At 47.6% G+C, this 15,112-nt stretch overlaps 5 protein-coding genes across 5 annotated transcripts; 3 read left to right on the top strand and 2 right to left on the bottom strand.

Moving 5' to 3' along the window:
- Positions 1 to 1,317: 1,317 nt before the first annotated feature.
- N7479_000275 (uncharacterized protein) lies at positions 1,318 to 1,843 on the bottom strand (the record flags this gene model as incomplete). The annotated part of the gene is made up of 2 exons (XM_057247973.1): positions 1,318 to 1,613; positions 1,783 to 1,843. 2 exons carry the CDS (start codon positions 1,841 to 1,843, stop codon positions 1,318 to 1,320), a joined length of 357 nt encoding a protein of 118 aa, XP_057112405.1.
- An 851-nt stretch (positions 1,844 to 2,694) lies between these two features.
- Positions 2,695 to 3,613, top strand: N7479_000276 (uncharacterized protein; the record flags this gene model as incomplete). Its single annotated transcript, XM_057247974.1, has 2 exons — positions 2,695 to 3,011; positions 3,082 to 3,613. The coding sequence occupies 2 exons, from the start codon at positions 2,695 to 2,697 to the stop codon at positions 3,611 to 3,613; spliced, it is 849 nt and encodes a 282-aa protein (XP_057112406.1).
- A 1,044-nt stretch (positions 3,614 to 4,657) lies between these two features.
- On the top strand, positions 4,658 to 5,113 carry N7479_000277 (uncharacterized protein; the record flags this gene model as incomplete). The annotated part of the gene is made up of 2 exons (XM_057247975.1): positions 4,658 to 5,028; positions 5,086 to 5,113. The coding sequence occupies 2 exons, from the start codon at positions 4,658 to 4,660 to the stop codon at positions 5,111 to 5,113; spliced, it is 399 nt and encodes a 132-aa protein (XP_057112407.1).
- A 1,106-nt stretch (positions 5,114 to 6,219) lies between these two features.
- N7479_000278 (J domain-containing protein) lies at positions 6,220 to 8,650 on the top strand (the record flags this gene model as incomplete). The annotated part of the gene is made up of 6 exons (XM_057247976.1): positions 6,220 to 6,249; positions 6,306 to 6,390; positions 6,461 to 6,687; positions 6,781 to 7,438; positions 7,495 to 8,433; positions 8,499 to 8,650. 6 exons carry the CDS (start codon positions 6,220 to 6,222, stop codon positions 8,648 to 8,650), a joined length of 2,091 nt encoding a protein of 696 aa, XP_057112408.1.
- A 908-nt stretch (positions 8,651 to 9,558) lies between these two features.
- On the bottom strand, positions 9,559 to 12,916 carry N7479_000279 (cation-translocating P-type ATPase; the record flags this gene model as incomplete). Its single annotated transcript, XM_057247977.1, has 3 exons — positions 9,559 to 12,238; positions 12,324 to 12,589; positions 12,671 to 12,916. The coding sequence occupies 3 exons, from the start codon at positions 12,914 to 12,916 to the stop codon at positions 9,559 to 9,561; spliced, it is 3,192 nt and encodes a 1,063-aa protein (XP_057112409.1).
- Positions 12,917 to 15,112: the final 2,196 nt, after the last annotated feature.

A 15,112-nucleotide genomic window follows, 5' to 3' on the forward strand; every position in this document is an offset into this window, starting at 1 on the left:
CTTGAGTATTTTGAAGAAACTTCTCGCACCCAGGCCTTTAGAGCCTCCCACGTCGGTCATCAAGCAGCAGTCGTGATGTGAAAAGAGTTTTGAGTCGGGCTCCAAGCTGAACATTTTCTACTAAGCTGGTTAGCAATTGAAGGCCAATAGTCTGCTGTGTAGTACCTTGAGCTCTCAGAAACTTACCTGGTAGAGTTGCCATAGAAAAAGTGACTCGTGATAGACTTCCAGAATAGCTTTCGAATATTGGGATCGTGAGACCTGCAGTCGATTAGCAACCATGTAGAAACTCGGTAAATGGTAAACCAGAACTTACAGATCCATCATCGGTGAAAGGAATAGGCAGAGCCTATGGCCAAACTCCTGGCATTGTTGCCCCTTGGTTTTGGGAAGCAGGTATCAACTCGAGCGGCTTCTTTTTGACGTAGGATTGTCCTTGTTCTTTCCTTTGCCCTTTCCCTTATCCTTTCTCTTGCCCTTAGCTTTGCCCTACGTTGGTCGCAGGGCATTTGAAAGAGCTTTCCGTCCGAGTCATGAGCTATGTCTGGCGGCATGGTACCTAGGACCAATATTTCTAGGCGTCGTCGTCCTTTATCTTCAAGATGTCGTGCTATATAACAGGAGGTCAATTTCCCTCGGAGACACGCGACAATCAGTCATTGGATTGGTGTCATGTTGCTGTTTTCCATTTAAATGATAACGATTATGGGAGTTGGACAGTCTCCGGAACCATAGGAGAATGCATTCCATGTCGTGCATCACGGGGAATAAGGACACTTTCGCCTCAATATCCCCGTCTTCTAGTGGCTTGGGGTATTGGGTGACACCTTGACCGATATTGCTCTCAGTGTCCTCGTTAACTGAGGAGGTGGACTGGCCACCCTAGAACAGGGGATCTAATATGCCCAATATGTCTAGGCCGCCGTCTGTTATTGAGGTTCAAGACGTAGAAGTATGAGACAATTGTCTCCATATTTTCCTAACGTAAGCCATAATTCCGAAGCGTCTTTGGAGGGTTTGTTGTTGTTTTCCATTTCATGTTGATTGTGTGTGGAAGATTGGCGACCGGTCCCCCAAACCAAGACGGAATTCTCTCGCAGTCCGCGTCGTGCAACAATGCAGGCTACGATCTCGCATCATCTTGTCGTATTTTCGGACCTAGATGCATAATGCTTTTCTTGGTAGACAAGGGCCCTTTTTAGGGCTAGACGGATCTAGTTCCACTTTATCCAAGCCCTTGTCCGTCCTTAAGCTTTCAGGCATCGCAGTATTAGACAAGTTCATCTCTGTTTGCTTGACACAGGCGAACGGTACTCACTATTGTAGGGGCCAGTTGTTGTTTTCCATTTTGTGTTGTTTTTTGGGAGTTGGGCCAACCCGAAGAACTGTAAGGGAGTCCTCCCGCAGTCCGCGTCGTGCATCGGGTGGAACACACAATCGCCCCAATTCATCATTAGCCTGCGGCTTGCTGGAGCTGGATGTGGTTCCCTGGTCGGTATTTCCCTCGATATTCTCGTTAGTGGACGGCGGGCGTCGTCCTTCAGGGCTAGGAACAGACACCCTATACCCAATTAACACGTGGTTTTGATCGTAGGAGACGAGGGAAGGGAAAACTGGATGGATTGAGCGAGGCTGTTAGATATGTGAGGAGGGAAAGAAGAAAAGAGGGAAGAGGAGAAATATAATTGAGCATAGTTCTATCTGCCTAAGGCAGACTATGGACAATTTCGGGAAAGAGCAACCAACCTTGGAAGCTCACCCACCAAAATGATATCTACATACCTAGGTACCTAAGCTTGGAAAAGTTCTGGTATGGTGGAATATGAAAATCCAGATCTCCCATAGTTTCTATAGCTCTAAATCTTCAAATCGTAGATTCGTCAACTTATATCATCTTCGCGTTCCACAATACCTCTCGGCGTCTCCATTTTATACCTCTCTATAAACAAGTATGATATTATATAGTAAGGCAACTATATAGTAATGTAACGCAAATTTATGATTTCAGGTAGTATATTTATAGTCTGCTGCATCATATTATCATCAGAAATTTATATCAAACATAATTTGGGGCTGCATATGTAGCTAGGGCTGGTGGGTATACATCACGGCCTAGACCTACTCGCTGAATTTTGGTACCATGTTCTATTGTATGGATTCACTGAAGATGTTGTGTTAGTGATGCAAATTAGTGGACGTTTCCTGGTGAATCTTGGGGTTTCCATTTCTTGAACTGCACCGTAAGATAGAGCGGCTGTGTATATATATTTCTTGACAGTTATTGAGGACTATATATTGAAGTTTGATATGCAAGCCCTGACTAGACTTGCGATTGATGACATCCGAACTGCATTGCCATGGGAACGACTGTTGTACAATAAAAAGAAGAACCCCAGATCTGCGCATTCAAAAATCTTGAGGTGACGATCTCTACCAACCTCGGGTTCGTACTCGTATATATGCCTGCATTGAGCAAGCACCGATCAACTTAGAAGCTAGCATAAAGCCACATATCCTCACTTTATGCATCTCGATCGGATCTCAAACCGCCGGGGTGTCCTCATTGGCGGCTTGGCCTTCTGCACGACGTAGGTTCATTATTATAAGCCGACCCCCCGACTGTGGACCCCGAATATTGTTATTTCGGGCAAACAGATCAATCTCCGCTTCCGATATCGATATCCAATATTCAATATGGGAGATCATGCCCAACACATAGCCAAACACGTCGACGCTGATCTCTACTTCCGGAGACGCCCGGATGTCGACAGCAGTGTCGAAGTCGACTTCACCAAGGGTAAACCAGATGATAATGCCAAGAAAATGCACGTAAGGAATGAGACGCATCAGGTGCAGGTGCGGGATATTCGGGGACGGGAATCATCCTACACACTCGACAAAAATGGGTTCGTATACGTGTTGCACGAAATGCCCGAGCTCGACAGGGTCTTGGACGAAGAACACGTTAAGGAAACGACCATCCCCCAGACGGAATCATTAGTTCGCAAAATGTTAGTAGCACTCCCCTGATAAACATATCTGTCTTGTGAGTATCGAAGCTGAAGCTGAAGGATATCGTAGAACCGGCGCTACGAGGACAGTCACTTTTGTACATCGGGTTCGAAGCCTCGCAACAGACACGTCCTCGATCGCCAATAACCGCGCGCCGGCGCACAGCGTGCACTCGGATTTCACAACTACAGGTGCACTCCACTATCTCAAGACGGTTGTTCCGGACGAGCAGGAGCGCGACCGTCTCCTCACTGGCCGAGTGCTGATTATCAATGTCTGGCGACCGTTGAAAACCATCCAGAAAGATCCGCTCGCAGTTTGTGACTGGAGCTCCGTTAATATGCAAGACGAGAGTGTCCCCACTCGTTTAACATTGCCAAATGGGTGGAGTGAACTCGGGCAGTATGCGTTTAGTCCGAGTCAGAGATGGTGTTATCTCAGTGGTCAACGACCCAATGAGCCCCTTGTCTTTATGCAGTTTGATAGCTCCAAAGTGGACGAGGGAGGGATTACAGTACCGCATAGTGCATTTGTTGATCCGAGATATAGTGACTGTGCTGCAAGGGAGAGTCTAGAAATCAAGATGTTTGCATTTGTTTAGTATATGTTTGTCCAGTTTGTTATGTTTGTTTCAGGGGAGAGGATGAAGGAAGTTTCAGTCTTTCAAGGCTATATTTATCCTCACAGATCAGGCACTCCATTAATTATTAAAATCTGAGTCAATAGTTCAAGCATTTTTTTTTCTTTCAGCTCCCCGAATTCCCGAAAAAAAAAAAGAAAATATAAATGACTCAATGCTTTGCCTAGTTGTGGCTTTGTAGGCATCTGAAAATTTCTCCACGTTCCACATATACACGTGCATTGAATGCAAGGTAAAAAAATTCAGCTATCCCTTGCTACCCAAATTGCCTGAATAAGCCGGAGACTGACGAAGGCTCCGGGACCCTGCATGACTCGAAGAACTAGGGTGCATTTATAAGGTGCATTTATAGGGTGGGTTAGGGTGATTTAGGGTAGTTTATGGTAGTTTATGGTAGTGTAGGGTAAAGTCGGGGGGGGGGAAAAGTCTTTGTTGCCTGATGTGATCGCCATTCGGTCCGCACGGCACTAAATAGGAAACCCGGCATCGGCTTAATTAAAAATTTCTTCTCAATGACATGGCAGATTTTGTATGGAGCCTTTTTCGTCATTCGATGTTTCAATTTTTTTTTTTGGGTTTCCTTGTTTCGACATTTTCTGGGCAATTTCCTAAAACGATAGGCAAATCACCTCATTTCGAAATAGGATTGTAAAAGGAGCCTAAAGTTAATAGTTACTCATCTAATTACTCACCTGGGCGTATATAGGCATATGTTGTAGTGTAAAATAGTCATTGGATGAGGAATATCACGCCTTTTGGACCAATTCGAACTAGTTTAGGGACCTTGTGTCATTTTTCCAAGCCATAAGGTGATCTTCGATGGTCCCACCTGGTGGGTCCATTCTTTTCCTCCTTTAGTGACTCACTAAGTCTATAAAGGAATCCATTCCCTGCTTCATGCTTAGTTTTTTTTTCTCAGTACCTCATCTCATCCTTTCCAGGAGGTGATGGTCTCTCCCCTCTATATCAAAAGTGCTTTTCTCTTTCTTATAATTTGACTTGAGAATGGGCCAGAGGCATAACAGACGCCGCACTCGTCGTTCAAGCAATCGCATACCCACTGTTCTTGCTCAACATCCGACCTTGCCTTTGGCAATTAAATCAACAATTCGGACACCTGAGAATAGCTTTTGCAACCTTGTATCTGCCGACAATTCTCCAGCCTCATGCATTTCACGTGGATCTCCGGCAACCGCCCTCGCCCCATCATGGCATTTTGGGTGCACAGCCTGGCAGACCCGTGATATTACCTCGCGGCTGGAATCAGGTGGATTGGAAGAAGCACAGTGTCGTCTATTCGGTGGAGAGCCGGGCGACGATGTGAGCCTTTGCTACCGGATGCTTGAGTACTTCGGCGGACTCGACTATATCGACTCGTGAGTATCAGTCTCGATCCTACTTTACCTGACACCAATCCTGACACCTTTTTTCAGAACGAGTGGCCATGCCCTTGGAGATTGAATGGTTGATTTCATCTGGAGACTGAACCAAACGGAATGTTTCGCCACCCTTTTTTCCTTACCAGTCAACAAAAAAGACAAAACACCAAAACGATTTTAACGAATTTGCGACGTTTATGAATCCACGTTCGACAAAAACCAAAAACGCCATCGAAAACAAATTGACACGACGCCCTGCGCCTTCTGTCGCCCACTGCAAATATGCGCCCACACCACAAACTGAAGTGGCAAGAACGCTAGATCACATGGATTTTCCCGGGTCCCCGACTTGCAGCAATGAAGATGCCCTCCCAGGCATTGGATTGGTCCCTCTTGACCCGGCCCATGTGGATTTCTGGTCCACTGATTCTATTGCACACATGAGAAAATGAGTCATATAGGCATTTTCTGACTGACATCTTCGTATCCATGCTCTGTTTGGATTGGTTGAGTTTGCGTCCGACCTTGAGTCGTTGACGCTTGAACTCCTTTTCTGAGTGGACTGGGGAGGTCTTGGTTATCTTTATTATGAGGGGAGAATTGTGTGCGATGAATCTGTTCTGTCTATACTCCTAAAACTGAAACGGAAATAGTTAAGGCTGCAGCATGTGGGTTCGATTGGACATCACTGTAACACTTTTTTTTTGGAGTGTATTTAATTAGTATATATGCAGCCTTGAGCGCATTCACACAAAATTATATGAACATATTTTGAACATCCAAAAAAAACCCCATCAAAAGCTATTATGAATCGTAAGGTAGAAACCTCGGATATAAAGTAACTGGTAGAAACATCAGAGATGCCTTTGTGACCTCTCACCGCCTGCGCCACTAAAACAGAAAGTGCCACCTATCGATTCACAGTTAAGGCAGGCGGTGAGCGGACCTGGCTTGAGGACACGGTCATCACCAGATCAGGAAGTGCGGTATTGATTCTCCCTTCATCACTCTTTTGTTACTTGTGCGCCAGGCTTTTTTGGGCTCCAAAAGGCTCTTGTTTTATTTCTACAACCCCAAACGCGTTCTCTGGACCGTTCAAAGTGGCTACTGTCAACAGCCCTGTGCAACACGATCTTTAAATTCCGCGGCCAGCGGCCACCGCTGTCTGTATCCTGAACACACCACAGGATGTCGTCAGACTACACCTATGATGAGCAGGTAAGGATGGGAACTTGGCTTCCTAAAGAAACAGTGACACTAACTATGTCTTTCAGGGACAATTCTTCCCCTTCTTCATCCTCACCTTGACCGGCTTGGTCACTCTCCCTCTCACCTATAACCTCTTACGACCTAGCAAAGGTAAGCTTTGACAAGACTAGACCAGATGCGACGTATCTCCGAGGTCCTGACTGATTTATCTGATCTATAGCGCTTGAAAATACCGCTCCCCGCATCAAATCCGATTTCAAACCTAAAGATGCGGATCTCATCGATGCACAGAAGCGCAAGCGCCTGCGCAAAGAGCGCCGAATTAAGCGCATTATCACGGTTGTCGTTGGATATGCCGTAATGGCATGGATGGTCTACTTAATTGTCGTCACCGCCAGGACAGTGGTGAAGGCATACGACCCTTATGATATTTTGGGTGTCTCGAGGGTGAGTTATATCTAGCTCGGTGAGCCTTGGTGAAGGCCCGCCCACCGAATACACGCAGAGAGTTTCAATTGACTAATTTATCTCGGAAAACAGAGCGCAGATGAGAAAGCTATCTCCAGACATTACAAGCGCATGTCTTTGATTTACCACCCTGATAAAATTCGCCCCGACCCCTCCAAGAATGAGACTATGGATACGCTCAATGAGCGCTTCGTGGAGCTCACCAAGGCTTACAAAGCTCTCACTGATGAGGAGGTGCGAAACAACTACCTCCAATTTGGCCACCCCGATGGCAAGCAGAGCTTTAGCATCGGTATTGCCCTTCCCAAGTTCATTGTCATGGATGGCAATGGCAAATATGTTTTAATGGTCTACGGTGCCCTTTTGGGTGTCCTCCTTCCTTATATCGTCGGCAAGTGGTGGTATGGATCTCAGCGCTACACGAAGGAGCGTGTCCTTGTTGCCAGCGCTGGAAACATTTTCCGTGAGTATAAAGACGATATTACCGAAGGTGGAATTATCACCGCTTTGTCCTCCGGCGAGGAATTCAATGATATGTTTAAGGGTGCTCAGGCCGAGTCTGGCCTGGCCAAGCTCGAGAAGCGGGTGCTGGCAGATGATAACACCTTCCTTGCGGCCAAGGACCGCGAGGCGCTGAAACAGTTGGATAGCTCCTCTCGTCGCAAGGCTTTGGCTTTGCTGTGGTCTTATCTTGGCCGAATCGATCTTGGTGATGCGTCTTTGGATGCTGGTAAGAAAAATTTCCCAATGATGTCCCGAAACATACCACTAACTGGGTCTCCGCAGAAAAATATGAAACGGCCCCTGTCGCCCTTGCTCTCACTGAAGCTTTCACTGCCATTTCACTCGCATTTGGTAACCTTGGACCGATCGTCGGTGCTTTCAAAACGTCTCAAAACCTCATTCAGGCTGTGCCCCCGGGGTCATCACCACTACTGCAACTTCCCAACTTCACCGACGCCATTGTCAATTCCGTAGAGGGCGAAGACTCCAAGGAGCATTTCACCGTCCAAAGATACATGGAACTGCCAGAGGCTCAACGACGCAGTCTGACTGTGGGTGCTGGTCTTCTCTCTGATAAGCAATACACCGACGCCGTGTCCGTCGCCAAGCAACTCCCCGTGCTCCAACCCGAGCGGATCTTCTTCAAGGTTATGGGAGAAAAGGTGATCACACCCAGCAGTCTGGTACAGCTGGTAGTCAAAGCCCGCTTTATCCCCCCCGGAAGCACATCCGTGCCGCCTATGAACCCGATCGACCTAGAGGATATCGACCCCGACGAGGATGACCTTGAGGCCCTGATGGGTCGCAAGCCAGCCAAGAACCGTGCTACCAAGGAGGTGAATGGCAAGAAGGTCGAGGCCAAGATCGAGACTGTCCAGCCACCTCTGGCCCACGCACCGTACCTAGCGCGCGACCACTCTCCGCGCTGGAACATCTTTTTAGCAGATGGCAAGCAGGGCAAGATGGCCGTGCCACCGTTTACTTTTACTACATTCGACAAGCCGATCTTCGACGAGGCCGGCAAGCCCACTTTCAACGTCCAAACCCTCAAGATGCAGTTCCAGGCTCCCCCGCAGGTCGGCGACTTCACCTTCATCCTCCACATGATCTGTGACAGCTACCTTGGTCTTGACAACACTGCTCAAATTACCCTGCACATTGACGATCCTGCCAAGGCAGCTGCCGTGGAAGAGGAGGATGACATCAGCGAGCCAGATGAGGGTAAGTCTTTCTCCGCTACTACCCACTCAACTACTTGTTTCACTTTTACTAACCTTCTATTTTAGACTCAATCGCCGGCCAAATGCAGGCGATCAAGACTGGCCAAGCACCTAAGAAGAAGAAGTCCAAGGACTCTGATGAGTCCAGCGGAAGTGATACCGACGGCGACGCTGCCGATACCAGCGACACCGACACAGAGACAGAAGACGAGGCTTGATTTTTTTTGATTCCCTTTCTCATGCATTGATTGATTGATTGTACTCACAACTTGTGTGATATGTATGTGTGGCATTGGCCTTTGATTTAAACCTGGACGGAGGCCTTGCCCCTACCCTGGGCTTAGGCTTAGGCTTAGGCCTATTATTGCCACTAGGGCGTTCTGGGTTTTTTTTGTCAAATTAAACTCTTATTCATTGGGTAGCTACGGAGTTAGTAAGGTATGGCGATGTACTCCAGCTTCGCTGACTAGAATATCGTCGCCCTTCTAGATAATGAGCTAGTGTATGTCTAGGTACTCCGATTATTGCGATGCAATGATTAATCAACTGGTTTACTTTCAGATTTGCTTACTAGTCTTGGATGAATGTATTACGCTTTTTAATCAATCTTCTCACTTCATGTATAATGATGCACGCCCGACTAGCAAGTATAAAAGTAGGTCTAATACCAATGGGTAATTGGCATGCTAGGTTACCAATTCAAATACTCTTGCATGGTTTACCAACATGGCTGACTGAGCTCATCTAGGTAAAACACACAGTAATAAAGCTCGATCGATGAAATAGTATTGGCTTGCTGAACATATTCCTATTGTACGTACATGTTTGCGCGAGGAAGTAGCCCACGGCGCAATGCCCAATAACCGAACTCATATACCCAAACTTCCACAACCCCTCCCAACTTTTCCATACCTCTTCCATACATCCTCCATGCGCCTTCTGTACCTCCTCTACTCCTCCTCCGTACCCCTCCATACCTTGCCCTGCCTCTCCTGCACCTCCACCATACCTCCTCCCTACATCCCCCAGATATCCACAACTTCCACCCTCCAATTCTTCCCAAGTATCCTCCCAATCCGCAGTTTGTTCCCCGGCCCCATTTGTGTAGGACCGGGGAAAGCACGCGTTAGGGGCATTCTGGAATATTGACCTGGCAGGTTTCCAACGAGCCCATCTTGCGTTCTTTCGCGGCTGCGCGACGGAAGTAGACTCGCTTACCCCATTTCCAAGCTTCGACGCCCGCGAAGAACAGGACAGCCTCGACCGCAACGATACCCCATTCCCAAGTGATGGGCTTGTGTTTGAAGACGACATCGTTCAGAACGGGAATGTACAGGATAGGGAACATAGTGACCCATCCAGCCATGATGGACCAGAACAGGAACTTGTTTCGCCAGACGTCGTACATCCACTGGGTAAAGTACTTCTTGGACTTGGGTTGCATGCGGAAGAACGACCGGCGCAGGTTGACCATTTCCCAGGCCAGGAACAGCGCAAACCAGGTCAAGCACACGAATGTCGTGGCGCGGGCTTTGAAGACAAGTTCGCAGTCTTGGATCTCATCGGACCATGCCTTGTTGCAGCCGCGGGCTAGATTGCCATCGCCGAATCCCCACATGCGGACGGAGAATGCGGCTAGGCAGAGTGCTGCGGTCCAGATACCGTATACTACAATGTCGATGATAACCTCCCAGGTGAAGATACCTTGCTTGCTCTGGGGAGGACGGCTCATGATGTCGGCGGCAGCTACCTCCATTCCAAGACCCATATCGGGCATACCAGATGTAATCATGATAATCCAGAGAATTTCGACCGGGGACAGAGGGAAGACGGATTGATTATCAGCGTCTTTGAAAGCGAGTCCGATAAGTAGAGTGCAGGCCTGAGCGATGTTCTCTGACAATAGATGAAGCACGAATTTCTGAATGTTATCAAAGATACGGCGTCCTTCTTCCACGGCATTGAGAATCGAGGCGAAGTTGTCATCCGTGAGAATAATGTCGGATGCATCCTTAGCCACATCCGAACCAGCCTGTCCCATAGCGATACCAACATCGGCGTGCTTAAGCGAAGGAGAATCATTCACTCCGTCTCCAGTCATAGCTGCAAAGCGGCCACGGCGGTGAAGAGCGTCAATCATACGGACCTTAGTCTGAGGCGCACAGCGAGCAATAACCAAAGGCAGAGTCGGAAGCGCATCTACCTCTGCATCAGTGAGTTTATCGAATTGACCGGCAGTCATAACCATAGCCTCCTCAACATCAGCCGCAACTGAATCAAAGTTGGTAGGAAGAATTCCTACTTGCTGAGCAATTGCTTTGGCAGTGCCGGGGTGATCACCAGTAACCATGTGGACAACGATACCGGCGCGGTAGCAGGCCTCGATTGAGCCCGCTGTCTCGGGGCGAGGAGGATCATACAAGCCGATCAGTCCTAGGAAGCACAGATCTTTTTCAATATCTTCACGATTGAGGTCGGCATCTTCAAGCAGTTGTGTCTGAGTAGTGTATGTGCGATGAGCTAGAGCCAAGACGCGAAGTCCTAGCTTGGCGAGTTCTTCCATGTTCAGCAAGATCTTTTCGCGGTGGTCATCGGTCATTGGTACAGGGGTAGATGAATCCTGATCCCAGATAACAGAGGTACAGGAGTCAATGATGCGCTCGACGGCACCCTTGGTGAAGACCATTGTGCGGTTCTCTTGGGGAGTGATTTTGCTGAAAATCACAGACATCTTCTTAACAGTCGAGTCGAATGGGAATTCAGCCTGTTGGTGCCACACCGTTCCCTCACCTCCCGTGGTCGTACTATGTCCCTTAGTCCAGCGGTCGCGGTTCCAGTTGAATCTCGAAGCAAAGACATGAATTGCAATTTCGGTGGGTTCACCTCGGGCGTTCCATTCGCCTTCTTCAGACTTAAACACGTGCGAGAGATTGGCCATCGCGGCGACGTCCAGGAAGTCTTCGAGCTGGCGGTTTCCAGAGACTAGGCCTTCTACGTTCTCGGCGGCGGGACTTTCATCTTTATAATCGTTCTGCGAAGGAGGGATAGGGGCGAAGGAGACATCTCCGACGGTAGGATTGAAAGGTTCGTTGGATGGGCCGACGGAATACGTTCCTCGAGAAGGAATCCATGCTTTTTGGACAACCATCTTTCCCTGAGTCAATGTACCGGTCTTATCGGAGCAAATATCTGTAACGGCACCGAGGGCCTCGAGCGAGTCCAGTTTGCGAACAATGACGTTCCGCTCGACCATGCGCTTGGTACCCACAGCCATAGTGATAGTCAGGACGACGACGAGACACGCTGGAATCATACTAATACCAGTTGCAACGGCGTACATAATGACTTCGTTGTTGCTGCTGAAAGAATTTGCAGCCATGCAGATAATAGCGAAAAGAACCGCAACTCCGAATAGCAAACAGGCCAGCTTTGATAGCTTTCTCTGCAAGGGCGTTCCGACATTGACACCGAGGAATCGACCAACGGCATCCGCCCAGGTAAGACTCCAAGCCTGGAAGTACCAACGCTTCTTGGTCTCGCCGTTAGGACCACGCTTAACGGGACGACGCTTGGTATCGCTGGCCCGCAATGCGAGTGCAATAGATCCGATTTCAGTGTACATGCCTGTGCTGACAACCACACCACGGCCACGGCCACGAGTGACGTTGCTAGAGCTGTAGGCGATATTGAGGCGGTCTCCGGGGCCAGTGTCGTGTTTGAACGTCGAGTCGCATTCCTTCTGGACGGGAAGAGACTCTCCAGTTAGGAGAGCCTCATCAGTCTCGAAATTGACTGCTTCAACCAGACTGATATGTGTGAGCAATTTGGCCAATAACTGGTCCAATGGCTCTGGTATTGCAGTTGCACCATTGCAGAAAGTAGGAAACTCACCGAATATCCGCTGGAACAGTATCACCGGTCCTGAGCTCGATCATGTCACCCGGCACGATATCCGCCGACGGCACTGAGAATGTCTGTCCACCTCTCGAGACGGTTCCTGTTGGGGAGGACAACGAATGCAACGATTCCATAGTTTTTTCCGCGGCGTATTCCTGGAAGAATCCGACGACGATGTTCAAGACGATAACGCCGCAGATCACTCCTCCCTCGATCCACGACTGAATGCCAAAACTGACTGCCATAGCCAAGATCAACACCTGCAATAAACAAATTGTATTAGATTTCGATAGCTCTCAATCAATTGCGCAATATAAGTATGGACAACAGTAAGAGCTTACTAGCATCATTGCATTGGCGACCTGGCGCACGAGAATCTTGACCACAGATACACCTTCACCTTCATCCAATTTGTTGGGGCCATATTGCTGCAAACGACGACTCGCTTCTTCAGGACTCAGACCCTCATTGAGAGCAGTACCGAGTTCCTCAATAGCAGCTTCGAAAGTGAGCGTGTGAGCTGGCTGGCTCAATGGACTGCCACCCGACCCGGCGTCGAGGGCGCTGTCCTGTTTCTCGTCCAGCATTGGAGGTTGTTCTCGATTGCGTAGATAGCTTGCTATTCCCGCTTGAGAAGGTATCTTCCTGTGGTAACCACCGAGCTGTTTGCTCTTTCGAACTTTTCCGGGGCAATCAGTAGCTAGTTAAAGAAAGAAGCTCTGTAAGCGGGGAGGAAAGCTAATTCTTAGGGTCTCAAGCGAAAGCCCAGACGACCTTACTCCGTATTTGGTTTAGAAACAGAATGTGGATGCCCCAGATTTTAGTCTTGGCCAATGGCTCCCAAGGTTCGAACATCTGGGCAGCCGTGCACGTTGCTCGATTCATTGGAAGAGAATGGGCCAGGGCACCAAGATGCCAAGGTATTGGGCCCGCCAGCTTGTGGTTGATAGACATCGCACGATGGTCGGGGCATCCAATGGCAAAAATATCGGGTTCCATAATTCGAGAATGCCAAGTAATACTACATATGGCAGCTGCAGGCGCAGCAATGCCAAGATCCAGCGCGGCGCGAAATATTCCGAACTTCGGGCACTGTTGCAGTTTTGTCCTATCAGTGTGCATGGAATCTATCTTGTCATGCAAGCAAAAATCCGGGTATACGTAACCCCTTGATTTGACATCTCGATACAATAAACGATTAAACGCCACCGAAGCAGCCTTATGGGAGTGGTAAAACTCCGCTGCAGGAAAGCAGCTCTTGGCGCCGAATCTTGGCGCCAAGTTCTTGGCAATCAAGCGGATGAAGCGGGTGATGAGATTAATAATATTATTAATGTACATAATTCGACTTCGCTCCGACTCATTATTACTCTTCTGGGTAATGGGGTAAGTCGTATTATCGTTATGCAGTGGCTATTGAAATTGGGTTGCAACTACGGAGTAGATCGGTTCAAAATAAGGCCTAGATTACATAGATGTATGCATGTAGTACTCTTTTTGGCCAATCCATTTTCAAGAATAAGGCGAATGGATTTTTAGAATGTGTCCACATGGCCAAGATGACTGATCTGATTTATGATCTACAAGGATACCTATGGCTTCCGTCCCTATCATCGTATGTTGTAGGTATATTTCCGAGGTTGGCTAGCGCAAAATGATATGTCAGAATACTCCGACGTGCTTTTGAATGTTTTTTTTTGAAACGTTTTCTTCCTATATGTATGTGAGGGCTGTAAAACGCATCAGTCTGTAGACGATTCTTGTATAGATATTCTTTGATCTAGCTCCATGTAGAGTGTTAGAGATCGTATATCTTGGATATATTGTAGACATACCTATAGTGTACTTGATAATGTCTTCGTAACGTGAAGATTGTATATCATGCATCATGACGTACGCCGACTACGTTGGATGATACTTTTCCTATCTTGACGAGCTGAAATTCGTATCACGGGGTGGTGATTAATATTACCTGTTTATACGAAAGAAAACTATATTATTTGGAATGCTCATTTCCAGCTGGGCCATTACAAAAAGCTTATAATGCATGGAGGTCTATTCCGAAGTGGTATCTCCATCCTGACTTGATAAAAGACTGCGAGGGGATGGGATGATGCTGTAGTCGTGGTGTAGGAAACTGCTCTCTCTATTGTATATGCGGCGTCAACAGACGATGATTTGAAATAACTACAGCGGAAGAGAAAAGTATGGTAGTGCACCCGTCTTCCTTGTTATCGACTGATACTTCGCCGGGATTGAATCAAAGAAAGGTGTGGTATCAAAATAGACATCAAAGTCGTGATTGGAGGATATGTTGAGAATGATAGGCTTTTTGCTTTGCTTGCAGAGTTGTTATTGAACCTTTTCGTTTGCTCTCTGGGTGGTTTCTTGCTGAAATTTATTTCGTTCTTTTATCTATAAATCCCCAAGAGTTGGTACATATACATACCTCTTATATCAAGAAGTTTCTTCAACCATCCAAGTAACCTCTTGGTAGTGGCCATTGTGCTCATATGAAAGCCCCTTTGATCTAGCTAAATCTCAGCTCAGCTCAGACTTTCCAGACTTGATAGGTAAAGATCGCCAATCAATCAATCAATCAACCAAAGTTCAATTAACCTGTTGTATTCTAACTAGTTGCGTATGAGTATGCAGGCGCTTCATCCAGCTGAAGCAAGAACTCGAAGCCAAACGCCGAGTTGGGATCACTCCCAAGAGTAAATACAGAGTCTGGTTTGTAAAGAGTCTGGAACTAGCCCATTCCTTCCTATCGTAAATCTAGA

This window comes from Penicillium vulpinum (genome assembly GCF_028829585.1).
Source record: "Penicillium vulpinum strain IBT 29486 chromosome Unknown utg000001l_segment0_segment0, whole genome shotgun sequence".
Lineage (NCBI taxonomy): Eukaryota > Fungi > Ascomycota > Eurotiomycetes > Eurotiales > Aspergillaceae > Penicillium > Penicillium vulpinum.